The sequence below is a fragment of the Lichenostomus cassidix genome, chromosome Z, assembly GCF_008360975.1.
Source record: "Lichenostomus cassidix isolate B80296 chromosome Z, HeHo_3.0, whole genome shotgun sequence".
NCBI classification, from domain to species: Eukaryota; Metazoa; Chordata; class Aves; order Passeriformes; family Meliphagidae; genus Lichenostomus; species Lichenostomus cassidix.
Genome location: NC_139511.1, coordinates 11596995 through 11624893, shown reverse-complemented (window position 1 = coordinate 11624893; position 27899 = coordinate 11596995). Strand labels below are relative to the sequence as shown.

Genomic DNA, 27899 nt, shown 5'->3' with positions numbered 1-27899 from the left:
AAAATATGGCTGTGCTTGGAGAGCAGAGGATGAGTGCATAGAAGACGGAGTACAGGAGGTCCTCAGACAGCCAAACGAACACACTTCCAGAAGCTGGTAGAGAGGAGGTCACACTCCATCTTCACTTCATCATCAGCTTTTATACCTATCACTTGGAATTCAGTTTACTGACTCAGTCTGAAAGCATTTTATTCAACACAGACCCTAAATTGCTTACCTTACGGAAAGAAAAGGCCTATATGTGAGAAGGACTGAATTGCATTGAGCTCCTGCCTATAAATAGCTAGGTTTCCTGGTTACTGTCCAAGGTCCCTAGGAACAGCTGGTTTCTCTTTGCATCACAGTACCATGTCCAGAGGACATTTCAGGAAGTTAGCATTATTTATTTTTGAGGGCTCCAAGGTGAGCATTTTTGCATACGAGTCATTCTTTTTGCATACTTTTGCTATTAATATTGTTGCTGTTACTCTTAATTTTCTTTCTTCTCATAGTTGTTTCCAGCAAATTGTTCTTATCTCAGCCTGTTATCTTTACCCGTTGTACCTCTGATTCTCAACTCCATCCCTCTGCAGTGGGGATGGGAAGGGGAACAGAGGGAGGGAGAGAGTGGCATGTGATTTGGGGGAGTCTCAGTGGGGGCACCAAATTTGGTAGTACCATTCCTAAATTACAACAATAACTTTAAATAAAATGGAAATTTAGGTTTCTCCAGAGCTGATTGTGTAGTTTTGACAGTTTTTCTCCACTTTTCCAAGCAACACTTAACAGTGAAGGTGGGAAGCTATCAATGCATAACAGAAATGGAAGGCTTGTGGGGAGGAAACATGACTAAATACAGAACATGTCATAACAAACATTACAAACACCCAGGCAAGTCTGTATTCTCAACACTCTTTCTTATCCTTAAGCACCACCTTGTTCCCCTGGAATGCACTGGCTCACCATACCCAGGATGTCATTCAGGTACCAGGAATGAGCCCTCCCCTCCCCTCCTCCCTCCCCTCCCTCCTCCCTCCCTCCCTCCCTCCCCCTCCCTCCTCCCTCCCCTCCCTCCCTCCCTCCCCTCCTCCTCCTCCTCTCCCCATCTCCTCCCTCCTCCTTTTTAAGGTAAAAAGCTTTAAAAGAAGCACGGCTGAAGAATAGAGTTGGACAACTTTCTGCTTCACATTGGCGTTATGTCATTCCCGTCTTGCATGGAATAATAAACCCTGACATCTAATTGTATTTCAAAATTATATTTGTAAGTTTGTATCATGAATGATATACATATATATAAACTGCCACAAGTTTCTCATTGACAGACATGCATTTGACGAAATGAGCATGTAAATTTCTGACAGAGTGTGAAGTATGTTCTGAAAGCAATTCTATTACAGGTATCACTACAATCAACACACTTCTGCATTACTTCCATTGACAGAAAAAACTCATCTGACATTCTCTCACTTTTCTCCAAGATCTCTTCTGATACCACATGCTCTCTTACACAGGAAAAAATAGTCATTACAATATTCATTGAAAGGTAGGAGATAACTGTCAAAGGGTTGAAAGTTCAATTTTCTGTCACAAATCAGTATCCTTTTCTATCATAAATACGTAAATCAGTATCCTTCCCTGATTTTAGAGGTTATAAAGATATTACAATTTTAAATGTACTTTCAAGCTTTCTGAGAGCTACTTTTTAAAAATAAAATTGCACATAAGAGACTATTAATGCATAATGCATATGAATGCATTAATTCCCTCCCCCCTTTTTTTCTAAGTACTCAACTAATGTACTTTAGATGGAAAAGACTGTTATGACTCTTATGAAAAGGTGTTATGACTCTTAAGAACCTAATTTAGCAATGTCATCTGTCATCAGCTTTACTTTATATTTGTTTGTAAGGAACCCGTACATAAAAGAGAGTGAGAAAAATTGCCAAAGCCATGGTTGAATATTTCCTATTGGAAAAGCAATTAATAATAAAAAGGGCTGACACAGAGGAGGAAACTCACCATAGCAAATTACTTCCCATACTAAATTACTATAAGGATTACAGCATTTAATCACACAATTTAAGACTCAAATTTTTGTAGGAATTAGTTATGGCAATTATAAGTTCCCTTTTCTGCTGTAATATGACCATCTAGAGAATGACCACAATGTAAATGTGCAAGACAACCTTGCTGGTTTACCTCCTTAAAACCCATTATTTACAGTATGTCTGAGTCTTGGTGTATTATGGAGATAGGCCTTATTATGGATTCTTCTGCCCTCTTTAAGGCTCTATTTTCTGGCTGCATCTTGCTTGATAGGGCACACTTCATAGGCTCTTTCACAAAACTTTTGTTTCTCAACAAAGGTTACTGATTAAATTCTTTTTCCTGTCTATTGCATTTCACTGTTGACAGGTGAGAAGTACAAATATTTAAACATAATTATAAGCATTATCAGCAAACAAGCGTTCTCCATATTTTCCACTGTTATCCCAATATGGTCTGCTCTTCATTTCTCTTTTTCATTCAATATGTCTTTGAAGACAAAGAGTAAGGTGTGATAAAAGTCTAACTGTAAAGCTGTGTTTCTTGACACCTGACTCATGAGTATTAGCTCTAACTCACTTTTATGTTGAAAACCAGTTGAGTATTAAATCAACTACTCTTTTCAGACCACTGTCTGTTCTAGAATTACAGTAAAATTTGATAATGAACTTTACTTCATGAATCTTCAAAGTACAGTTGCATCCAATCTTGTGTGTTTTAATGTAAATTGGCTGTGTGCATAATACTGGGAATCTAAGTCTTTGAGATTTAATTCATACTCTGGAAACAGTCCAAAGAGTTCTAAGTAGAAAATCATGGTACCATTCCACAGTTTCACAGAGGAAATAAAATAGATTTCTGTAACTGATATAACTGTCATATTTTTATCGTTCTTAAAACAAGCCCTATTTTGATAATGTTTACAAAACAAGAAAATCTTCAGAGAATATATTTTTTGTTTGCTTTTTTGTTTTTTTTTATTTTTGGGCATTTTTTTTGTTTTTTGTTTGTTTTTTGGGGTTTTGGGTTGGTTTTGTTTTTGTTTTTGTTTTTTGTTTTGTTTCCCATCTCACAAAAATCATAATTTGTGGCTGTATTATAGCTGTGGACAAAACAACATATTGAATTCTTGATGCTTTTTCAAGAAAGAATACTAGCAAGCAAAACACAGTTTTCAGAAACAGGTGAACATGTAACTTTAAATGGCAAAGAGTAATGCAAACTAAGACAGTATGTGTATGTGGCTATCATCAGTAAATATCTAGCATCTAATGAGAGCCACGAATGTAAATCTCTGAAATGCATACATTAGAGTTTTAAGAAGTAATCAAAGTGGTAAGAAGTGCTGTTTATTTTAAAACCCCAATCTCCAACCTTTTTCAACAGCAGACATCAAACATGCTTCCAACATCAGGAAACAGCCATAGGCCACTCACCCTTACAGAGAATATTCAGGGCTTCCAGGAAGGGACAGGACTCCCAAGGTTGCATCAAGCATGTGTATCATGCAGAGAGCTTTTGCTAAGAGTAGCATATCTGTACAGGTGAGTCTCTGTGTACACCAGAGCAGCCTGGAAGAGAGATGAGCTGCTGTCATGAGAACAATCAATATATGGCACTCATGGTGGTTCCTTTTACTGGAGGAGACCATTTTTGTCCTTTTGCTCATCACTTGGCCAAGACAGCTGTGATTTCTGGGGAAGAGAGCAGAAGATTTTCAGAAAGTGCTGCAGAGGAGAGTGTTTGGTAGCAACATGATTCTACTTCAACTGAGAGACAGTGTCTCTTAGAAGTTTACAGTGTCTCTCTGTGGTAGAGAAAGAGGCTGCAACAGTCCACAGGCTCAAAACATGGGGTACCAGAGATTTGGATCAATTCAGTTACGAAAAAATAAGCAGGGGAACATGACTGAAGGTCATTTATAACATCTAAATCAAATTGGGACCCCTTCTGGCTTTCATCTGGTAAACAGCCTAGATTCTCCTGGAAGCTATTAGACCTGAAGATAAATGTGAGAATAATGAAAGAAAAATACAGTTCATTGGGATACCTAAAGACATCATTTTAGAGGAAAACTTGGCAAGGAAACATTTGCTCAGACCAGCAATAAGAACTAATTTGAAAATCCTTAAGTAAATTTATTGGTGCTATAAACCACTGATTTTTTTCTAGTTGTATATTGATAAGGGAAATGATACATTGATACATCCCATGATCTAATAAGTAACCAAACACTGGCAAAACAACCTTGGAGAAATCCTGGGGATGTAGGCCGAGTTCTGGGAGCATAGATAAGATAAAAACAGCCTTGGAAATTGCTGGAAACCAACTGCGCTTGGTCAGAACCAGGGGTCAAGCCAGCAGATGCCACAATTAAAGACCCTGAAACAGACCTCTCAGGACCAAATAAGGACTTCTGATAGGGATTGGACTATGCAAAACAGGGCAATGAATATACATCAAGCAAGTGAGGATACCTGATAAATATGTAAACAATATGTGTAATATGAAGTCTTTCTTGCCTGTCTTTGGTTACACGAGATTAGAGGAAAATCCTCTTTGCGTCCAGCATGCTGTATTAAAGAAAGAATGCTTTCTAATGCTTAAAACTGTTTTACAAAGTTTCTACCAGCTGAGTTAGGTATCAATACAAAATGATTTCTTTGAAACAAATGAAAGTAGCTTGTCTACCTTCAGTAACTTGTTATTGCAAGAAAAGCAGACTCTATCTGGCAACTCAATTTTAGAAAAACATAATGAAAAGAACACACTTTTAACTCTTACTGCTCACCTGCCTAAAACAAGAAAAGAGAGAATGGATAAAATGCAGTGATTTTATTGGCAAGTTTCACCCCCAAAACTCTATTCCAAAAAGAATATAAACTTATGTGACATATTCCTAAGTATATGTTCATGATCTAAAATAGAAAGCATAAGTTTGTGGGGTTTTTTTGGTAGCATTCCTTTGTCCTCTTAATTACTTCATGTTCTTGTGTAGCAGTGTGTCTGCAGGTTTTAGTGGAAGCAGGCACCACAGTTAGAGATCATTGACCCTGCGCATCTCCCTTCCCCTATCCCATATTTAGTTACTGTGCTGGAAAGTTCTTCTTTGTTCCCCCTAGCCGAGTTTCCCCATTGGGTTTCAAATTTTTCTACCTTCCCTCCTCGTGTCCCCATTGCCTGGTGTCTCTGTCAATCCTGTACCTCTCGCTCCGGTTGGTCCTCCCATGTAAACCCCTCCCATGCTGCAGCCCCTCTTAACCTTTTGCATGGTCACATTCGGCTCTCGTGCTCCGAATCCTGCCCGTGTCCATCCTCTGCGTCCCTCCCCTATCCCACCTGCCTTCACCACCCCGCTGCTCCTCCCAATAAACCCCTGGATTCCGATCCCAAGAGACTGCATTTCTTTCATTATCGCCTTGTCTCCTGCTGGCCTCCGTCCCCGGAGGAACTCCGTGCCATCACCCGCGAGCTTCACTGCTGCGCCCGGCTGGCGCGGTGGGGTCGTGGCGGCTCACCCGCTTCTGTGTGGCTTCGGGGCTTGCCGCCTGACGCAGAGCAGAAGCTACATTCTTGGGCACAAACAGTTGATCCTGGCACTGCTAGAGCCTTTTGGTACCACAAGGATAAACGGTAATAAACAAACAAAAAATTTAATGCTAAACACGGCGAGATTTCTGAGTCCCTTCAAGGCATTTTGGCAAAAAACTTACACTGAAATATAATAATTATTTTAATTATGATAAGCATTTAGTGAAGGAATACTATGATAAGGACAACATGAATAGAATACAATAGAATAGAATATACATTAGTCCCTGGCTCAATAACTGCATATGTGCATGAAGTGCCATTGCATAGGTACATGAAGTACCATTCCATGTCTCCTCTGGGTCACATCTATGTGCAGCATCAGAATTCCATTCAAAACCTGGTTTTAGGCAGTATTTTTCAACTTTCAAAATGTTCCTTACCTTCACATTCTAGATATCACTTTTATGTTCAGGAAATCATTCTGTCTTTTTCACCAAGTTTTCTTTAAATAAAATAGCTCAATTAGTTTTTCCAGAGCTAATGAAGACATTTCAAATAACAATTATGTAGACCTAAATGGCTAGATTTTTAAAGGCATCTATCTAAAAAGGCACTCAGCTGCATTCTAAAAAGCAGTCGAGTCTAGAACTGATCATACATACATATAAAATGTGTCACTTTTTCTTTTCTTAGAAAAGTTTTATGCATGTTTTTTTACAAAATATATCTGTAAATTCTTTGCAGAGCACATTCTTCTGCAATGTTTTGCAACAATCTGTAGTTGTTTAGTTCACATATCATTGGGGGAAGAGTCATTAAAAGAAAAGAGATTAAATTTTTGATCTTTTCTTAAATTGACTACTCAAAAAGTTTTCTGATCTATGCAAGGATAAGTACAGATGTATTTAGACAAAGATGTCCTCAGGTAGTGTAAATAATAGAGACTAGAACGTGGTTTGGAGACCTACAGAATCAGATAGTTTCAGGGTTTAAGAGCTTAATATGGCCTACAGGGGCAACAGGCAGTGTGTTCTTGGGTAACCTCCTATCAAAGAGAAGAGAGTGGTCACTTCTGATGTTTTCATTTCTCAAGATCACCTGAAAGTCATTCCACAAGGACTTCATAAACAATGAAAAGAAACAACTTGAGATTGGTTAGAGAGTGGTGCTAGCAAACACCAGAGCTAAGGGTCTGATGCTTGTACAGACCTTTCACTTCAGAACTGGACCTGATGATCCATGTTGGCCCTTTCCAACACAGAATATTATGTGATATAGACAGACTGATAGAGGTGAGGGAAAAGGAAATAGATATGTTCTGTATGATGCCCTTTGGTACCAGAAACGGGCTTCGCTTATACCCTTTGGTACAAGTACCAGGAAACATATAATGACATTGTAGTTGAACTATAGCTAAATGAGACAAAGAAAGAATATACAGAGCTCCTAAGTGCGTTTCTCTGAATTATTGTTTCATTTTCTGATGAAAAGACCTTCTCAGACATCCTTCACCTTCACATAATCATGTAAAGTAATTTCTCTGCTCTTTCAGTTCATTGGCAAGGCCTATTTTATGGAAGTGAACAAAAATTGACCAGTTTTGTTTTTCTCAAAGGTAAAACTCAAGTGAGCTCCATTATTTTTAATAGAAAATTTAGAAGTCTCAGAGTCTTTCACTGGCACTCAAGTTCTTCCACCTTTCAAGTGTAAAATAAGAAAGTTCCTTATTCCTTTTGTTAATGAAAAAGGTTCTACACTTTGACTCAGAATGGGAGAATATAACTCTAGGACACTTCTTTCAAAAGCTGCTGTTCACCAGAATGATCACAGAACATTACAATTTTTAAAAATTCTGCTTCCTGTCTTTCTCTCTAACCAATAAATTAGACAACAGTTACTAACAGTCAAGTACTCTGAAAAAATCTAAAAATGGTTGCCAAATCAATTTCCACATGCAGGCTTGAAGTTATGTCACACTTCATGAAAGTATTACAGCTCTCTCAAAGCAAATTTTGGCCTACAAACTCGAAGTTTATTTGTACCTGACTTGAATACTGAACGAATCTGTGCATTTCAATGACTAAACAAGAAAAACCCAAAATGCCCAAAATAAACAAAAAAAACCCCCAAAAAATGCACCCACAAAAAACCAAACCAAAACCAAAGAAACAAAGAAATATATAAGGACTTCAATAATTCAGCAATTCAATAAATACCTGAATTGGGTTTCTCTCTGAAAACCCAAAGACTGTCTTAATCTGCTGATTATAAGCACACTAGCTTCTCATTTAAGGGAAAAAAAAGACCTTCAAAAACCAAATTTCCCTGTCCATACAGCACCAGAACCCTTGGTTTTAAGGATGGTCGTTTTGCCAAGAGGCCATTTTAATATAGTCATACTGTTATGCCATAGTGTTTACTGACAAAGGAAATTCTTTTTTTTCTTTTCCCCTCATGCATCTGGCATGTAGTTTACCCCACCCTATGTCATCATATCACCTTGAGCAAGAAAACCAGCACTGTTAGACTTTACACAGGCCATGCATCATGGACATTTCTGTAGGACAATTTAACATCAGTGACTGATGTTCTAGGAAATATTCTTACTTGACTTTTGAATGTAACACTTTCCTCTGTCATAAGTTCCTGTGCTGCAAAGAAGTTGCTTGGACTTGACAAGGGAAAATATACCTCAAGGGAATTCATAGGAATAGAAATAGAAACAGGCTGATACATATTGGCAGTGGGAAGACCTGAATCAGTCAAACTCTGTCAAAGTCACAGACTTCATAAAAAGCTATCACAGAAGCTTAGTCACATGCTTCATCCCTCCAGCACTTTCAGCAAAATCTGTTCATATTATTTGAAACATTATTCCCATTCAAAGGACTACATTTTCCCAAGCGGAAGACAGATGATAGTTTAATGGCTCACATGCTTTTAAAATCAGTTTTACAGTTTCAAATTCAGATTCCTCGTGTGACACAAGACCTTGAATCTGTTTTCCCAGTTAACCAACTGCTAAACTTGTTAACAAGTTAACTAATCGCTGTTTTTACATTATCTAGATGTGATTTTAAATGACCCTATATGATTGATACACTGGTAAATTCAAAGCCTCTGGGATAATGAGTCTGCTTCTGAACAAAATCTGGTTGTTGCCCTTGTTACTTCAACGGCAGAAATATTTCTGTCCAAGGCTTCTTTGCTACTCTGGCATTTTATCCATTCCCTTCAACACAGTGACAAATGACAAAGAGCTCACTGCCAACTGTCCCATTCTGCAGGCACACTACCCTTGAAATCCTTGCTGTAATATAGACTTTTAAAAAAAAAGGAAAAAAATTAGCAAATAAAAATGATCTTATAATGGATTATGACAACTAAAGGATTAAAGGATTATCCTATCAAAACAGAGTTTAGTTGAGGAACAAAGTGACACAAAAGCAATAAACGTTATGGCAGTCACTGTAGCATTATCCTAAGCCAGGGTCCTGTCTTCCAGGTTGGTTGACTACTCCATCAGCTTAGGCTGTGGTCCGCCCAGACACAAACCCTTCCTGGTCTTTCCAGCACTGGACCACAGCTGAAGCAAAAATTGGAATTTTCAGGCCCTACTGCTTTCCAGACCATACTTTTCTTTATTGTCGAGGAATAGATCTGATGCAGACAGCTCGGTAGCATCGGAGGACAAGCTTGGGCTGTTTGTGTTACTGCGCCGTGAATAAACGAGAGATGAGGGAAACCCGCTCTGACGGTGAGTTGGTGTGTGAGGAGACAAGCGGGAACCCATCGGGTCACTGGGGCCGCCGCTGCCAAGGGGCTTCGTGAGAAACGTCGCCTCACTGCTTAAACTTTTGAAAGAGTTTATTCACGCTTCTTCAGAGTACAAATAACGACAAAAGGCTCAGGCTCTGGGGCCCGGGGAGGCAGCTTTGATAGCCCCTAAGCCCGCCTCCTTCAGGTGCGATTGGCTCCTTGCCTTCTGATGGATTGACTGCTTGCCTCGCCCTCTTCTGGCTTAACCATAACACTTTAAAATCAGACATATCAACCAATAACCATAACAAAAACCTCATAACCCTTTACGGAAGCCAGCTCCGTGGTTTCATTTATATCAGGCTTCGATGTCAGCAGTGACAGCTCTGGCGTTGGGAGGTGGCTGCCAGGGAGTCTTATAAATGGTGACACTGGGAAGTTTCTGTAACATTTATGCTTTCACTGAAGTCAGTTATAAAATTTCCATTCTTTTGCACGTAGAATGAGGCTAAAATAGAGGACTGGTTAAAAAAAAAACCAAACAAAAACCACAACAAAAACAACCCAGCCTTAAACGTGTTGCATTCGCAGCAACTCCTCACCCGCGCCCAACTGTAACTGACCACCCGCACTAAAAGGGTGGCGCCCCCGCCAGACATGGCGGACACAGCGCAGGGGCGCTTCCGCTTCCGGCGGCTGCAGTGACGGCGGCGGGCTGCGGCCGCGCTGCGGGGCCGCGCTGGGCGGGAGGCGCGGGGAGATGCGGCCGCCGGCGCTGCCCCAGCTCTTGGCGGGGCTGCTGCTGCTGCTGCTGCTGGTGGTCGCCCGCTGCGAGGAGGCTGCAGCCCCGCGCCCCCGGGACGCCGCCACCGCCTCCCCGCGCCCCACGGAGGCGGCCGGCGGGGCCGCCACGCGGAGCAGCAGCAGCAGTAGCAGCAGCCGCCTGGCCGAGGTGTCGGCGCCGCCCGAGCAGGGCGAGCCCATGACCCAGCGTGCCCTGTCCGTGCTGGTGCTGGCCAGCGCCGCCCTCATCGTCTACTTCGTGATCCGGACCGTGCGGTGAGGGCGGGGAGCGCGGGCGGGCGCGGCCGGGCTGCGGAGCGTGTCGGGCGCCGCGGCTGGTGAGGGGCGGGCGAGGAGCTCCCGGCTGCGCTGGAAGCTCCCGGTGCCGCTTCCTGCTCCAGGCGGGGAGGAGCTCTGTCGGCTCCGCTCGTGTAACCGACAGCCGGTGTTGGGCCTTTCCGGACTCCCTCCTGTGCTCTCCGGGTGGACTTGTCACTGTGCGCATCCCTCAGCCCACCTAAATTTATTTAGTACGTTCTGTGAGTGACTTTTGTCCCGTTTGCAATCTTCTGTATTTTTGTTTATTATATATGTTTTATTTATTTGCTTCTCATTATTTATATGTTTGCTAAACTACCGAAGTTGTCCTTCTCCCCAGCTTAGTAAACATCTTCTATGCTTTCTTTCACAGTAAAATAAACCTATTTTGTGTCTTTTTAAGAAAAGGGCCCTTATAAAGCTTGCAGTGCCAGTTAGTTGCCTTTATGTTTTTCATGGAAACTACTGACCACATAACTTGATGTGCTTTTGCAGTTAAGTACAGTGTTTGACACTGGTTTTTTTGTTCTTGCAGTTTTACTTCTGTCTCTCATGCTTTAACTTGAACTCTTTAGGGCAAGGCCCAAGTGTGTGATTATGCATTAAGCACATCAATTATGGAGCAAGATCTCTGTAGTTTTCATTGCATTTAGATATACTCGTTGTGTCTAGTACCTGCATAATTTAACCTAGAAAGACAGTTGAAAGACAGTGTTCTGTGTATGTCATGTACTGAGGTATACACTCTAAATTATCTAGGATGTTTTGATTGTTCCACAGTTTTTAAAGATCACTCTTGAGAAGCCTTTATTTTAGTCTTATTTCCATTAGGATGCAGATCTCAATAATATAATATCTTAAAGGAAGTGCCATAATCTTGTTTAAGCAAATGAAAATACACAAGGGCACTTCTCAGTGTTAGTGTATCTTCTAACAGCAGCCCATTCAATTTGGAGCTGTGAGTAGTACTATGGAAAGGCCAGGTAAGTAAATAAAAGCCTGGCATTGCAGGAGCTGGAGAAGAAAATGATCAGATTGCCATTATTTTCTAGATGAGTGGTAATTACTTGATGTTCTGGTTTTGGCAGTAGGATGCTGTTCTGCATTTTAAACTGGAGTGCTGTCTCCTAGGTGCAACTATAAACCGGAAGCTTAATACCTCATATTATTCTGTAATTCTGCTGCATCTTTCTTCTAAAATTTGCCATGGGTTAACTGTATGTTTTTGAATTTGAACTTGTAGCTGAAATGTTTTTGCAGTGGATGTATAAGATACCTATAGATTTAGTGCAAACGACCCATTTTTTGGATAGGTTTCTTGGCATGAAGACATATCTTGTTCTAAGACATAAAAACTTGACAGCTTTTTGCAAACTTTCAAGCAGGTCACCTGCCCAGTGGATGAAAGGAAGAAAGCGGATGTAGTGTTTGTGGATTTTAGTAAGGCTTTTGATGCTGATCTTCATGGTATCCTTCTTGGCAACCTCTCCAGCTGTGGGGTGAGCAAGTTTGTGGTGCACTGAGTGAGAAGACAGCTGAATGATAGGGCTCCTAGGGTTGTAGTGAAGAGGGCTGCGTCTGGCTGGTGCCCAGTCACCAGTAGTGCTCCTTGGGGCTCAGTTCTAGGGTCAGCTCTGCTCAAAACTCTGCTCTGGAGACAGGAGTTGAATGTGCCTTTAGCAACTTTGCTGATGACACCCAGCTGGGAGGTGCATTTGACTCTCAAGGTGGAAGAGGCCTAGCAGAGGGATCTAGATAGATTGGAGTATTGGGCAATCGCCAGTGGCATGGCATTTAACAAGAGCAAGTGCTGGGTTCTGCAGCTAGAGCAGGGAAACACTGGACAGTACTATTACTTGGGAGAGACGTGACTGGAGAACAGCCATGCAAAGAGGGATCTCAGAGTGCTCGTTGACAGCAAGCTTGGTGTGAACCAACATGTGCCCCAGCAGCCAAGAGGGCAAACTGCACCCTTGAGTGCATCTCACACAGCACAGCCAGACAGTCAAGAGAGGGGATTGTCCCACTATATTCAGCATTGTCATGGCCTTGCTGTGAGTACTGTGTGCAGTAAGAAGCATACTAAGGCACTTCAATACAACCAGACTAGGGCAGCCAAGCTGGTGGGAGGGCTGCAAGGCCTGTCTTGTGAGCAGCAGCTGAGGATTCTGGGTTTGTCTAGTTTGGAGAAGAGCATGCCTGAGGGGTGACCTTATTGCTCCCAGCAAGTCCCTGAGGAAGGAGGGACTTATCTTATCCCTTCTTGCTAAGATCCAGCCATAGGATGCTTGGGAATGATTCAAAGTTGCATCAAGGCGGGTATAAATTGGACATAAAGAAGCATTTTTTTACTGGTAGGGTGGTCAGTGACTGGAACAGGCTTCCTAGAGAGAAGGTCTGTGTTGAAGAGGCATTTGGACAATACCCATGGTACTATGCTTTAAATTTTTGATTGATCAGGCAGTTGACTAGATAGTAGTTGTAGGTCCCTTCCAGCTGAGCTATTGTTTTTTATAACAGTCTTAGAGTAAAAGATTGAAGTTAGTTTTTGTTAACACTCAGGATACTGCTTTAGAGTCATAGCTATGACCAAACATGCATGGTACATAAGCATCTTCAGTATTCTTATAGTTGTAGTTTTTTGACTAATTCCTATATAAAGAAGGGTTTGAATTGCACATGATTTGTTTATCCCTTTTTCAACAGGATTTGCATGAATCTAGAAATCTGCACCACCTTTGTCATATTTTTTTTTGCATTATCTACAGTCTAGACAGTTGCTATGACTGCCTTACATTACTCTCGACTCACAGTAGCAACTCACTTTCCATTTTAACCCATTAAGGAAAAAAGGTAAAGCATATAGTGAGATTGACAGAAATATTGACTGTATGGTAGCATATACTGCCTCTTCTTATTTTCATTTTTTCATTGTTTAAAGTAGTTTCTTATCTACTATGGTGTCCATAATACTTCTTGTAGTCCAAATTACTTAGCTTCTGCTTTAGTGAAAACAAAACAAAAGTCAAAATATGTGTAAAACAACCTTATTTTTTCATCACAATCATCCTAAAAGTTTTAGAATTTTCTTGGTGCTTTGAAGTACACAACTTCTTTATATGTTGAGGACTAAAGAACAGATGAAATAAATGAAGAACATGGAAGGGACTTTGTCTCGAACTGAAAGGTGAAGTTGTTGTCTTTATTACTAGCCTTAGGTTTAAATGAGAAGGCTGGGTATTTTGTTCTGTGCTAAAGCACTTAAATGCCTGGGGTAACAGTTGATGCTGTTTCACATTGTAGTTGAAAGTGGAGGAAATGGTCATGTTGATTAATTTTTATAACGTCAGAAATTGGAGGACTTTGAATAAGGGTATGTACTTTCATCTCCTTCCCATTCTAAAAAGGTTACATTTGCTTCTCAGTTATATAATTCCCTGGAGTATAGTGAAAATACAAACCAAGACTGAATGCTGTTGTGTGTGCTTTCAAGAAGGGTATTTAAACAAGTTTTGTAAGTACACCAGAGTTCAGGACAGAATTTGAAGCTGAGAATCTCAGTATTGTATTTGATATCTTTGACAAGATAGTTAAAATGGTGCCTAAATGTGGGACAGGAAAGCCATTATGCATAGTACAATCCTATAATGTATTATATATAGCATGATAGCACATACTATGATATCATATTAACACTTTTTTTTATTAGCTCTGAAATATTCTGTGTTTAAGTTCCTGAATATTGTAAACAAGTTTCGTAGGCCCCTAGCTTGTAAATTCTGGAGTTTCTGAAAGAAAGGCCTGTTACTACCTTTGAGTTTAGAACTAAATGCCTGGATATAAATGCTTTCTTTTTCTTTTAAGTTCTATAGCTTTCACGTAGTTGCTGTTTGCTAGTTAGTTAAAGTGACTCTGTCAGCATTCTGTAAAAAGATGCCTTTGCACAGTGTTTGGTGAAGTGTCTACTGATCCGAGTTCTGGAACTTGAACAAGGCTTGTTCCATGGGTGTTAGTGTGGTTCTGGAAAGTCAAGTGGAATGGTTCATTGTGTAGATGGCTCACGTGGGACCCAGACCCATGCAGCAAAGTTGTGGAGAGTGACAAAAGCAGATGTAAACAGTCAGCTCGTGTGTGATAAGCACTGTGCCTTAATTGTGAAACGTGAGTCACTGTCTCTTCGTTCTGAGCTTTGTGAAGCGTACAAGCCATTGACTCTACAATATCTGTCTTATTCTAAAGTGTAATTATAAACTATTTTTTTAACTTGATCTCTATAAAAGATTTCACAAACTATAATAAAAAATTTCCATGTCAACCATGAATTGTGTTATGCCTTTGCTAAAGCTTTGTTTAGTTTCTGCCTGGTTTGATCTGTTGTTCTTTACAGATGTGTAAGACACATAGAGAATATGTAGCAATGCAATTTTTTTCTCAGCTAGAAGTATGCTTTTGCATGTATTTCTACCTGGCTCTTATATTTAGCTCCTAAGTTACTTTATAGGCTTTTTGTATTTACTACATTAATTCTGTACAATACTACAGATGACATTCCTACTGGCCTTAATCATTTCATGTAAACTGTCGATACTTAGAATTGTCTGACCTCTGAGTTTCATAGAGCTAAGTGTGTACATCACAAATTTTTAAAAACTTACACTAAGTATCAGTATAGCAGTATTTACATTACTGGATCAAAAAGTAGGAAAAAAATTACATTACTGGAATGTTTTAAAATACTTTTCAGGTTCAGAAGGCGAAACAGAAAAACGCGAAGATACGGAGTTTTGGATACGAACATAGAAAACATGGAGCTGACGCCATTAGAACAAGATGATGATGATGATGATACAACACTATTTGATGCCAACCATCCTCGAAGGTTTGTATTTAGACCCTGAATGTACTTCTAGCAATAGAAGTGAAGGAGTGTGGGTGATAAGCAGTTTCTCTGAGAAAGCTCACTACTGTGTTTCATATGCATAGTTGGAGAAGGGATGTCAAGATCACTTGAATTTTAAATGGGCAAGAATTTAGTGGGCAAGAAGATAAACACCATTTGTCTTCAGCATGTGAGTTCCAGAGAAATGGAGAGGAAGGTAGGATTATTTTTGTTACAAATACAGTGTGTCATTGTTGAAGCGAATGTTAAAGTCAACAACTAGCTTTTACCTTTCTCTTGTTTTTTTTATTTTCTATTTTGGAGGCTCCTCAGTTTTTCCTGTGTATTCTCACCTATGAGTTTGGCTTCAAGCAGCTTTGCTTCATTCTGCTCTCGCACTGCTAAAGTAGTCAGCAGTTAGTTGATGATGATCCTGCAACAAGTTTTACATTTGTTACTGCTGCACTGAAAGATTCATATTCTTAAGCTACTCTATGAAACTGTAGGTACAGGAAAATTTTGTTATATTTCCTTATTGTGTTTAACTTTTGTTATGTTTCCTTAGTGTCCTTACATTTAAACACTACGATCAATTCAAATGTAAATTTATGCAATTCACACTTAAATTTTTTCCTTATTGAGTAATGCCATCACATTGCATGTGCAAAGGTACAGTAAAAAGTTGATGGGATTATCATGAGAGTTCATACTGAGGGCTACTTGATGACTGTCAAGTATCAGAAGAGATCAGATGAATTCTGCCAGTCACAGCAAGTAATTGAGTCACATTGTTCAATGTGAAACCAGATTCAACTCCCAGGCAAAATGCAAACGCAGTATATGATGTCTGAAATGAATTAAAAGTATTGGAGTAGTAAGTCAGATGTTCTGCTGTTTATCAGGAGGAACTTTGGAGTTTTGGAACTTGAAGTGAAAGGTCCAGTCTGTTTTAACTTTGTCTCCCTGGGGGGAATCTTTCTGATTTAATTTTTTTTTTAAGTCAAAGCCCCTCTTGATTTTTTTCTCCCCTATACACCAAGATAAACTAGCTGGAATATCTCCACTTGCCATTCCTCTGTATTTAGAATTATGTGACATTTACCATTACCCAATGTTACTAGTCTTGTTCCAGTATATATATATATATATAAAATATAATACGTAATTGTCACATTATATCCAGAAATTCCGTCAATGTCTTCCTTAAATTTTAACTTCTGTTGTAATTCAGCATACTTGCTAGACATTGAAGTATTTGATGTCCAGTCAACATGATACTCTTTTTAAATGCTTATTTAGGAGGAGTACCAAATATGTTTTTGTGTAGGAAATAAAATGACAATATAGCTAGTCATTATTAACAAACAGTATTATACAATTATAACTTTCAGGGAGTGTGCTGATTTTTTTTCTTTCCTGTTTTCTAAACACTTCAGTCTGAGGGTGAAAAAAAAAATTGAAGTATTTCATTGTGGAAGTATCTAAACTATTGTTTCAGTATCATTCTGAAACTATGTGCCTAAATTATTGAGGTCCTTATTTTGATACTGGGAACTCAAGAAAACAAAGACTTCAAAGACTTATATTTAGTGAAGATTGGTAATTTTCTCTGGTTTTGTGTACTGAGATCTGACTCTATCCTTTTTTATGGGGAGAAGCTCTTAAAATTTTAAGAGTTACTCCTTATTTTGCAATAATGTTTATGAATATGATGAATCTTGTGCTGAACAATGTGAATTCACTCCACAAATCTCTGTAGAACAGCTTGATAAAGTGCTGTTCGGACTTTGCAGAGATATGTCGTTTCTGGGAGGATAGTTGGAAAAGCAGAGTACTTGAATTATTTTACTTTTTAAAAATCTTGATTGGGATTGTACCTTTTAGAGTTATTTCCCCTTGGATCAACTTGCTTGAAAGTATGCTGAAACTTAGTAATCAGTCTTCATGTCACTGCTTAAGCACAATGACCAAAGGGAGTACAAAATGCCTGAATAAGCAAAGACTCACTGAGGACAACTTGATGAAAGTGATATTCAGATATTCTCAGGAGATGTCATTACACTTTGTTCTGACATTTACAGTAATTCAGATGTATGGTTGGTTGGGGTTTTTTTTAAGGTAACTTAAATATATAGTCAGGCTTGGAGCCTGGGAACAAGGAAGAGAGGCGTTTAGTAGTTTTTTGAGTTTAGTGTTTTGTTAACTAAAGAACAGTTGTGTTTTTATTTTGAGTCAACAGTTGAGCTTATTTAGTTAATAAGTTTCTTTCCCTCATAACTCATAACTGAAGGCATTAAAAGACTGATTGCAGTTACAGGAAATTATTACCTCCATGTTCATATACATTTGTTACTGACATCAAAGTAGTCAAGTTTCGGTTTTTATATAAAAGTATTGTTTTATATAAAAAATGTGGTTTTCCTTATTTCTTTGTGACCTGTTAAAAGACTGTAGTGGCACTCACTCTCGTTTCATTTTTCTTGCTTGAAACAATCTTTTTTTAAGGTGATGCTTTACAAAATACTGTGCATATGTTAGAAAGTCTTATAGGCATGTTTTGGGTTAGCTAATAACAGTATTAGACCCTTTCCTAGACTAGGCAGAGAAACTGGCTTCTCTCTTAAAAAATACAATACTAGTGTTAGTATACTGGCCTCCAGATACAAATACTGCTTTCAAGGGTTGCTGTTTTCTTTCAGAGTTACGTGAGAACTAGTGTGCTCAAATAACATAGATGCAAGTTAAGTGTACTCCCACTGTCGTCATCACCCATGTCACTAGTCTCTGCTGCTGCTGCTTGGGGCAGTTTACCAGAACAGGATGTTTTAGCCATTTTGCTCAGTAGCACACTATTAAATGCCTGAGCCTGAAATTCTAACCTTTGGTCTCTCGCAATACAGCTTTACATATATGCTAACTGAGGTACAGTATACTAATACCACATCTTTGTTTTTCAAAGTTATATCACAAAGTTATATCACTAGTAGTTTGCAATCTTCATTGAGTGACTTCACACAGAAACTACTTGCTCAGTGCTTCAAGGTACAAGAAGAATTTACTTAAGTTTTTTATAGCATTCCCTAACTGGAATGCTACCAAGACTTACTAAAGTTTCAATAGGAACTCAGGAGCCTTGAAAGTTCAAAAATATGTTCATCATGGAAAATACCTTTTTAAATGACCTCTTTCTTTCTATTTGGAAAGTTTACATGAATGCAGGTTTATGGCACTTTGCTTCACAGTATTGTGGTAACTACAAGTTTTTGCAGTCAAATTTAATAATAAAATGTCATGTCTCTCTGGGTTCTTTCATAATGTGTGATCTTTATAAATGTAGGCTAAATTCCCCTTGAAACAGGGCATTTCAGATTAATGCATCTGTTTCTTCTATTGTAGAGAAGTACGTGCCTTTCAGTGAAAGAACTTATCTTAGAACCAGAGAAGGAGACTGCTTCATGGGAGAAATAAGAAGCAAGAGGGTATGCAAGAGGGGGGGAACTAATTTAATTTGTGTATATTATGGCATCCTTAATATCTTGCAATAAGTAATGTACCAATTTGTTGTATCTTTTTGTATATAGAGATTGTCAAGGTATAGCCTATGGGGAGAGTGTACTAACTGCACTAAGATAAAAACCTGTTTGGAGGCAAGATTACTTGTAAAACAGGATATTTTTTGCTTGTTAACAAATCTTGTATGCCATTAAGTGTGGTATACACTTTTTTCTACAGTAATCTGGAATGTTAATTCTTTTTGGTGATATTAAACTGTAAGTAAATGTAGTCACTGTGGACTTCTCAGAATTGTTAGAACTTGATTTTCATTGAGGAGATGATTTATTGTTTACAAATAAAAAGCCAAACGACTGCCTTCTGTGTTGAGACTTTTTTTAAACTGAACTAACATGTTTTGTGTAAATTTCAGTGAAAAAATAAAATATGTTTACAGTGCTTCTAGCATTTAGTGTGATACTTGAACACTATACATTTTAAGGATATTATTATAACTATGTAAAATGTAGTATTGCACCATCATCATGTTGAGACTTCTGATTGCAACCATCAATTTTTTGTGAGATCTATCTTCAACTTGTGTGAACAGATGTGGCTCAGGGACTTTAGGGTGTTGCTGGTGTAGTTCATGTGATGTCCGTACTTAGACCTGCATGAAGCAGAGATAAGCCTTTGGGAGAATACTAAATATTTTTTAACTCTAAAATGAAAAGTTGGCATCAGAAGCAGCTGTTACTGAAATACGTGATAACTCTTACATGAATATATGCTGCTGATTTCCAGCAGTTACAGTTATTTTCTGGCTAGTGCCATAAAAATTATAACTGTCTTTAAGACCTGGAAGATACACCCTTTTTAATGTGTTGAAGTTTCCACCATAATCTTGTTGCAGAGGGGGATGTGGAGTGGAATAGGCCTCTGCATTTATGGAAAACGTTTCTAAGGCTCAGAGAGATCACTTCGGCCAGTACAGCTTGGTACTGTGCAGGCAGACCCTTCTCACCCGTGCCAGTGAGAGGCACAACACACACTCACCCAAAAGCTGTGCATTACCAGAGAATTCAGAGGACCCAGTCACGTGGATTTCTGCAGATTTATTCCCAAAGATGTCTGTCGTGGGTTTGAGACAGGACCCTGCCAGGAGGACGCACGAAAAAGGGCAAACAGGCTTCAAGCTTAAAGTTGCAGAAGGTGATTTAATTACCTAACAGAATTGGAGGATAAATGCAAGGCAAAAATAAACTTTTCATACATCATTTTGTTCACTCCCCCTTCCCTCTTACGAACCTATAGTATTCACCCCCTTTCCTCCTTTACAATCCACAAGCCAGGTGGGGGGGGCAGGGTGTAGGGTCTCTTTTCAGTCCACAGAACAGATTCTCGAATTTATTCACCACTACAATTCTTCTACTACAAATACTCTTTATCTCTACTTGTTTCTCTCTCTCTCTCTCTCTCCAGACAGTTTTTTGCTCTCACCCCCACCCTCTTAAGAAGCAGTCTCTGCACTCACCCCCCCCCCCCTTTCCAAACCAGCGACACAGACAGGGGCAGGTTGAGGGGTCCTCTGGTCAGTCCAATCAGGAAAAGAGGTTCTCTACTTAGCCATGGGGTCCTTCCCACGAGAGACAGTCCTCTGGGAACTTCTTTGGCGTGGGTCCAATCTCACGAGCAACATCCCGCCCGAAATTCTGCTGCAACATGAGTCTTTTTGTCCATAGGGTGCTGTGCAGACTCTCCCAAGCCGAGGCCAGGCTGCTTCCACCCCAGGAGCAAGGCCTATCTCTCCTTTGCAAGGCCTTTGCAGTTTTAATTCTTAAATGAGACTCCCACTGGTTCACAGTCTTTTCCAGACATCCACCTGCCCTTCTGGCATGGGCTGTGGGCAGAATTTCTGCACTCCTGTGGACTCCATGGGCTGCAGGGGGACCTCCTACCCCACCCCATGGCCTTCACCATGGCTTGCAGAGGGTTTTCAGCTCCAACACTGGAGCACCTCCTCCCCCACCTTCTTCACTGATCTTGGTGTCTCCATGCTGTTCTCCCTCTACATATTTTCACCTCCACCTCCTCCTCCTCCAACTACAAAGAAGTGCGCGCCTGCTTTGTTTTGAATTTTTCTTAAATATGTTTTCACAGAGGCGTAACCAGCACCTCCAATTAGCCCAAACTTGGCCGGCAGCATGTCCATCATCTTCAGAGCCATCAGAGATTGGCTCTGCTGGACTTGATGTAAAAACTTCCAGAACTTTCACTCAGGACACACAGGAGCTATCTTTGTGCCACACCCCACCCCTCAGACACCTCTCCAGGCCTACTACAACAGCTTCTGAGGGGTCCAAATTTCTCCTAGATGTTAAAAACACTTCACTGATGTTTTGGGCCAATCAAAACCACCACAATGTCCAACAGTGAAAGAGGCCAAATGACCATTCATAGAGAGATACAGGGCCAATAGTCTGAGGGCACAGGGGTGGGGAGAAGGCAGGGGGATACAATGACCACCCCTGGGGAGAAGGGATGGGTGGATTGATGGACCAGGAGCAAGGCCAACCAACATAGGAGGATTTACATAGTCTAGGGACAGGCCATCCAATACTCACAGGGTAACTTTGAACCTCGGAGATGTCCCACCACCATGTCTCTGCTGTCCTGGGACCTCTTGGCTCCTCGGTAGCTCCCGAGGTGGTCTCATTTACCACAACATAATCTTGATAATGTAGACAAAGTGTTCACATTCACGTTTAGAATTATGGTGTATTTTTATTGCTAATTCCATGTATCCATATATATCTAGTAATAAGGCAACAACTTGCTTCAGCAGTATGGGTGGGGGTGGCCATGTTTCCTGAAAGTGCCTAAGTTATGGGCTACAGAGAAAGAGAAATAATTTGTCCTGATTCTTCAGTACTCTCTTGGTGTTTGAACAAAATTGGAGTAATTTTCTTTGAGGTCATTTGTACAGTGATAGGGTGGGGAAGGTGCCTGCTGTAGATTTTCTGATTTATTGTATTGAAACCTTCTTACTTCCTCTAGTAACAGCTCAGATGAGGACAAATCAGCCTTCCAGGGTAATTTTCACCTGCAGTTGCCCGTGTGCCAGACACAGCTGGGAAATACATTGCATTTACAAAAAATGCAAGTTTTTATTTTGCTTCCTGTACCTGACTTTTTCTTCCCATGTTTAAAGATAAACTGAAATGAAAACACAGCACAGATTCTTGGAGAGCCTTAATTGAGGAATCTACATAGTAAAGAATAGCTGGGTTGTAGACTGCAGGTGAGAGAACAGTAAATGATTGAAGGCAAAGTATGTTGTTTCCATATTTAAAGGGGACTATCAGTATTAAAACTAAACATAATTGAAATCTTTCATTAATATAGACTGTCTTCCTGGCATCCTCGAATTTAATTCTGTTGAATTTTTCTAGGCTTTGAGCCAACCTGAGAAGGTGTTATCTCATTCAACATAGATACTTGAACTGTTCAAGCAAGTTAGAATCACTGGAAATACAAACAATCTTTAAGCTCTTGTATGTTCTGCAGTTTTGCAGAACTTGTATGTTTTTCCTGGAGAAAAAACAAAATGGAACAGGTTATTTATTTTTCCAATCAAATTTTCTGGTGGAGGGGGAAAAAACCCCACAAATTTTCCAAAAATTTTATATAGGCTTCTTTGATCCGTGCCTCCAAAATTATCAGGATCTATTTATAGGTCAAGCATCTGTAAAGCAGTCATACAACTGGTAATAACTTGAGACAGTTTTGTTTTCTGGTATGTCAGATACCATGTGGTTGATGGTGTGAACTTCCTCAGCCATATTCACCTTGTATCTAATTTCAGTAGCTGAACTGGCTCTCACTGCATTTGCAGAGACAAAACTAGTAAAAAATAATAGTAAGAAAAAGTGTTTTATATATCTTGGTCTTAACAGTTGGAAACTGCAGCTGTGCGTTATGTACAGCACCTGTTAATAGGTATAACAACATCAGTACCATTTCCAACTATGTCTGAAAAGCTGTTCTAACATACTTCCAAAAATTCGGGAAAGAATATGCCACAACAGAGGCCAGTAACTGACCCTGTGCATAAACACAACTGAAGTTTGTATCAAGCTTATTTATCACTTTAAAATTTCATACAAAATACAAGATTAAAAAGATGAAGATAGATAATTATGAAATGTGTAACTGAGTAGCCATGTGTGGAAAATTTTATCCCCATTTGAACTAAGATTAATAGGCCAGTAAAGAATGCGAGCTGATCTGCTGAATTCAAGCTCCTTGAAGATAGGATGTAGCCCAAGTTTAATGGAAAATAAACTGGGAGAGATGCTAGATTTCTTCTATACCTTGAATTTTTGAAGACAGAAAATGGAATGTGTAGAAAAATCTTGGAAGATTGAAAAAAAAATATGTTTAAAGATACTTTTACAATTTTTACAGTATTAAAGGTATCACAGCTTGTCATCATTTGTTAGGGCTTTGTGACTTTTTTCCTTCATTAGTGTCCTTTGACGCACAACTTGTACAAGAATATGTTGTATTCATGTTCCTGATCAAGTCTGAATGTGTTCGTTCAGTGCATTGATAGGATAATGGAGCAGGCACCCTGTGATACCATGAATGTGTCCAAGCATGAGAACAGATACTCAAGAGGCAGAAAGCATTTTTATTTTTGATGTTGACCAGTAAGAGACAGAAATGACCTTTTAATACATAAGCCAACTGAAAGACTCTGGTCTTAAAGGACCCAGTATGAGTGGACTGCTTCATACTTTTGGAACAGACTTCTGTTTGCTACAGATGTCCTGTTTCATGGTACTACTGATGTTGATGTTCCAAATTGTTAACAGTTAAACCCCTGCAGAATTGATTCAACTCTCTGGAGTGGTGTCCTCTGATGAGATTTTTGTGTGATTTTTCTCTGTCCACAGTTGCTTGTCATTTCCAAGGTGCTCGCACTCCATTTAACTTACATCTTAAAACATTCTTATTTTAAGACATAATAAAACAAGATTTCTCCAAGTTATTATCAGGATGGGTGGACAAGTTTAAGATTTTATTACGAGATTTTATGCTTTTGCTTCAGTTGGGAAAGTATGAGCTTATGTTTTTGACATAAGCCTTTTGGCTGCTTACAGCAGTATGCTTTGCACAAAATGCAGCATATAACGTTTCTGTAAATTATGTGGACACATGAACCAAATCTACATTAACTAAATTTGCTGTCGATACTAAACTAGGAGGAACTGTGGACTCCCTCAAGGGTAGAGAGACCTTACAGAGATATCTGAATAGACTATATGGAGCAGTATGATCACTAGGCATATGAAATGTAATAAAGAGTAAGTGATGGATTCTTCAACTGGTATGAGATAATAATACAAAGTGGGCCTGGAGAGCAGGCCTGCAGAAAGACACCTGGGGATTTGAGTTCATGGCAAGCTGAATATGAGTCAGCAGTGCCCTGGCAGTTGGGAGGGCCAGCTGTGTCCTGGGATACATCCGGGCGAGAGAGTGGCTTGTCTGACTCTGCTCTGTTTTGAGCACCACAGTATAAGAAGGACAGGGAGTTACTGCTTTGTTCAGCTTGGAGAAGGCAGCAGACAAGAGAGGCAGCAGAGTGGGAGATGATGATAACTGTGCTGACCAGGGAAAAGGGCAGAAGGGAAGGGAATGAAGCTGCATCCAGAGGAATTCAGGTTGGACATATGCTGTAGTTTGAGTTCAAAAGTTATGCCAGAGTTCCTTTTGATACCTATTTATATTAAGCTAGGCAATGCACACTTGGTTTATCAATTTTCTTCCCTAAGCCTCACTCTGATTAATAGACATTCACAGTAGCTTCAGAAAACTTGGCCCATAAAGGCCCATAAAGGCAGAGGATGAAACAGTACACCTTCTCACCCAAGAATTTAATTCTTCATATCTTAAAGAAAAGTCAGTGTCAGTTCAACAGGTGACTGGATCCTGCACTGTACCAAGAAATACTAATTTTTAACAAATTCTTTATTCCTTCCACATCTTTTTCTTAAAAAGAATAAAAAAAAAAAACCTACAAAAAAGCCTGTAGGTAAGATAAATGGCATTTATAAGGAATCTTTATGAAACTCCTTCAAGAGATTACTTTATTTGAAGGTCTGTATGCCATGTTTTGAAACTTGGGAGATATCACAAGGAATATGTTTGCACTGATGTTATTCCTTGTACCTGCCTTAGCCACTATCCAAAAGACATCTGTGACTACATGGATTTCTATTCTGACAAAATGCAGCTATTCTTTTTCTGTTCTCTGACAGAGTCCAAAGACCCCATATCTTTCTAAACAGAAAACCCAGTTTTATGAAGATATACATTAAACCTCCTGAATCAAAGCAGACAAATAATGTCAGCATTCTTTTGACATTTCTGAAAGTTATTATTACACTTCCCAGTAAGAAGTTTGTTCAGATAGGGGGTGAAATTTAATTCAAAGTTTACCTGATTAATTCAAAGTTTAACTTTTAGCAGATCTTTAATTTTGTCTTTTCTGATAAGAAATCTATATCTTGTTTTCAGTCATTTTAAGCCTATTGCACTTAAACTACAGTGAACGGTAGGAACGTTGTTCTATTGCAGATCTGCCTTTTCTTTCAAGATCGTTATATTGCCTCTCCATCTTGTCTAAACAAAACATCATTTTCTTTCCTCCTGTATTGGTTTTGCATAGCCTGGTTTTTGGCAGGGTGGTGAGGGCACTACAGGGGCATCTCCAGTGAGAAGCTGCTAGAAGCTTGCACCATGTCCAGCAGAGCCAATCCCTGGTGGCTCCTGTCACACACTGAAATAGTTCATTCCTCAAACATTGATATAAAGTTTTGCTCGTTATAACAAAAACTGTATAAAGATGTTACAATCAAAGAAGCCTCCCTGAAAATACCTGACTGGGACTTCGGACTGGAAGTCAGACTGCTGAGATTAGATAAAGGGAAACCCTATTGTTCAGTCATCTCAGGCTGAGGGAAAAGGTATGCATACACAAAGGCCAAACCTCAGCTGCACTGAGAATCATCCCTGGCTGAGTTTGGGGTGGGGGGAGAGCACAGCTTACAGAAGCCAGGTTTACACAGACTTTCCCCCCCCAACCAAGGGGAGAAGAGGAGGTTTGGGGTGCATGGCATAACCTCTGTCAGAGGCAGTAAACACCCATCCTCCGTTACTGGCCCAGCTGTGGAACCCCCAACCCCACAGGCCACATCCACGGGACTTTCACATGAGAGGCAGCTGAGGAGGAGTCACAATCCATCACAGACCCCCCAAAGCTCTAGGCCTTGCACCACAGGAGTGCACGTGATGCAAGCAGAGTGTGATGCTAGAGACTGTCCCCTCCACTGGGGGACATGCCTGGACATTGCCCCTGGCCTGAGTGTGTATTAACCCATGGCATTCTTTGCTTTTTGGGAGGACCACCACCACCAAGAAGACCAGCTGGAGAGGATCAACACAACATCGTTGGGATCCACAGATGGTGATAATTTCTTTATTCTCTCTCTGTCACCCTCTTTCTGTCCCCTCCCCTCTGTCACCTCTCTTCCTACTTCCCCTTTTCTCCCTTCTCTCTCTCTCTCTCTCTCTCTCTCTCTCTCATATTTACTATCAAATAAAACCCATAGTGCTGACTGGCATATGGTCTTGTTTGCACCTTAATTCAGGCAGAGGTGTTTCTGAAGCACCTTCATTATTGGGTCATAACAGCTCCAAAGATGGACATGCTGCTGGCCAAGGCTCTGCAAATTAGAAATGGTGGTAATGCCCCTGTAATTACACATTCAAGAAGAAAAATAAATAAAAAGTTGTTGCACAGTTTTAATTCCAGCCAGAGAAGAGTGGAGTGAGAACGTGTGAGAATGTGGAGAAGGACAGTGGACAAGGAGAGTGGACAAGGAGAGGGAGGAGGTGCTCCAGGCACCAGGGCTGGGATTCCTCTGCAGGCTCTGGTGAGGACCCTGGTGAAGCAGCTGTGCCCCAGCAACACCTGGAGATCCACAGGGATGCAGAGATCCACCTGCAGCCCATGTAGGAGCCCATGCTGGAGTAGCTGGATGCCTAGAGGAGGCTGTGAGCCCATGGGAGACCTGTAGAGAGAAGGGCCCTGCTCACATGTTGGAGCAACCTGTCCTTGAAGGACTGCACCCCATGGAAGAGTGACCCACACTGTGGCAGTTTGAAGGAGAACATCTACCTGTGGGATGGGCTCATGTTGCAGCAGTTCACAAGGGGCTGTTGCTGATTTGATGGAACCATATCAGAGAAGGTCATGGTGAACTGTCTCTCACAGGAGAGATCCCAAAGTGCAACAGGGGAACGAGTCCTCTCCCTGAGAAGTGAGAGAAGCCTTGGGTCATGAACTGACCACAACTCCTGTTCCCTGTCTCGTTGCACCGCTGGGGTAGGAGGTACAAGTGGGAAGGAGGGAACGGTGGTGGGAGGAAGGTGGTTTTAAGGACTTGTTTTACTTCTCATTATCCTGCTCTGATTTTGTTAGTAATAAATTCACTTCATATCCCTAAGTTGAACCTGTTTTGCCCGTGATGGTATTTGATGAGGGATCTTATCTGGTCCTTATCTGAACCCATTAGCCCTTTGTTATATTTTCTTTCCTCTATCCAGTTGCAGAGAGGAGTGAGTGAGTGGCTTTCGTGGGTGCCTGGCATCTGGCCCAGGTCAACCCACAACACCTCACAAGACAAGTATAATTGACAACCTTGTTTATTATTCCTTCAAATCCTGCATCTAAGTCATCTATGAAGACTTCGAAGAGCACTGAGCCTGCAATGTCACCCCACTACTTACAAGTCATCAGCTGATGTCACCCATTTCACTGTCACCCTTTGTGCCTGACCCGTGAGTCAGTAGCTCATCCACCAGATGATGATCACATGATCCACCCAGCTGTGTGCTGGACATTTTGTCCAGGACACTGTGAGACACCATTGAAGGCTTCACTGAAATTCAAAAAGATGATTACATCAACTGTCTTCCCTTGATCAGTGAGGTGGGGAATCTTGTAATGAAAGAAAATCATGTTTGTCCAGCAGGACTTTCC

At 40.3% G+C, this 27899-nt stretch overlaps 1 protein-coding gene across 3 annotated transcripts; it reads left to right on the top strand.

Annotated features, from left to right (window-relative positions):
- Nucleotides 1–10002: 10002 nt before the first annotated feature.
- FAM174A (family with sequence similarity 174 member A) lies at nt 10003–19169 on the top strand. 3 transcript variants are annotated; one of them, XR_014846759.1, is made up of 4 exons: nt 10003–10377; nt 15164–15298; nt 15403–15515; nt 18695–19169. XR_014846759.1 is itself a non-coding variant. In XM_085042355.1 (3 exons), the coding sequence occupies exons 1-3, from the start codon at nt 10079–10081 to the stop codon at nt 18714–18716; spliced, it is 456 nt and encodes a 151-aa protein (XP_084898481.1). In that variant the 5' UTR covers nt 10006–10078; the 3' UTR covers nt 18717–19169. The 3 variants fall into 3 exon arrangements, 1 of the variants encoding a protein (XP_084898481.1); XR_014846760.1 differs by lacking the exon at nt 18695–19169 and adding an exon at nt 15623–18688; XM_085042355.1 differs by lacking the exon at nt 15403–15515 and having other exon boundaries at nt 10006–10377.
- Nucleotides 19170–27899: the final 8730 nt, after the last annotated feature.

What these genes read in the sequence shown, in the direction of transcription:
- FAM174A (XM_085042355.1), top strand. Translation starts at nt 10,079, where the DNA reads ATGCGGCCGCCGGCGCTGCCCCAGCTCTTGGCGGGGCTGCTGCTGCTG. An exon ending in TTCGTGATCCGGACCGTGCG is followed by an intron (nt 10,378 to 15,163) that starts GTGAGGGCGGGG and finishes AATACTTTTCAG; the next exon opens with GTTCAGAAGGCGAAACAGAA. An exon ending in GATGCCAACCATCCTCGAAG is followed by an intron (nt 15,299 to 18,694) that starts GTTTGTATTTAG and finishes CTTCTATTGTAG; the next exon opens with AGAAGTACGTGCCTTTCAGT.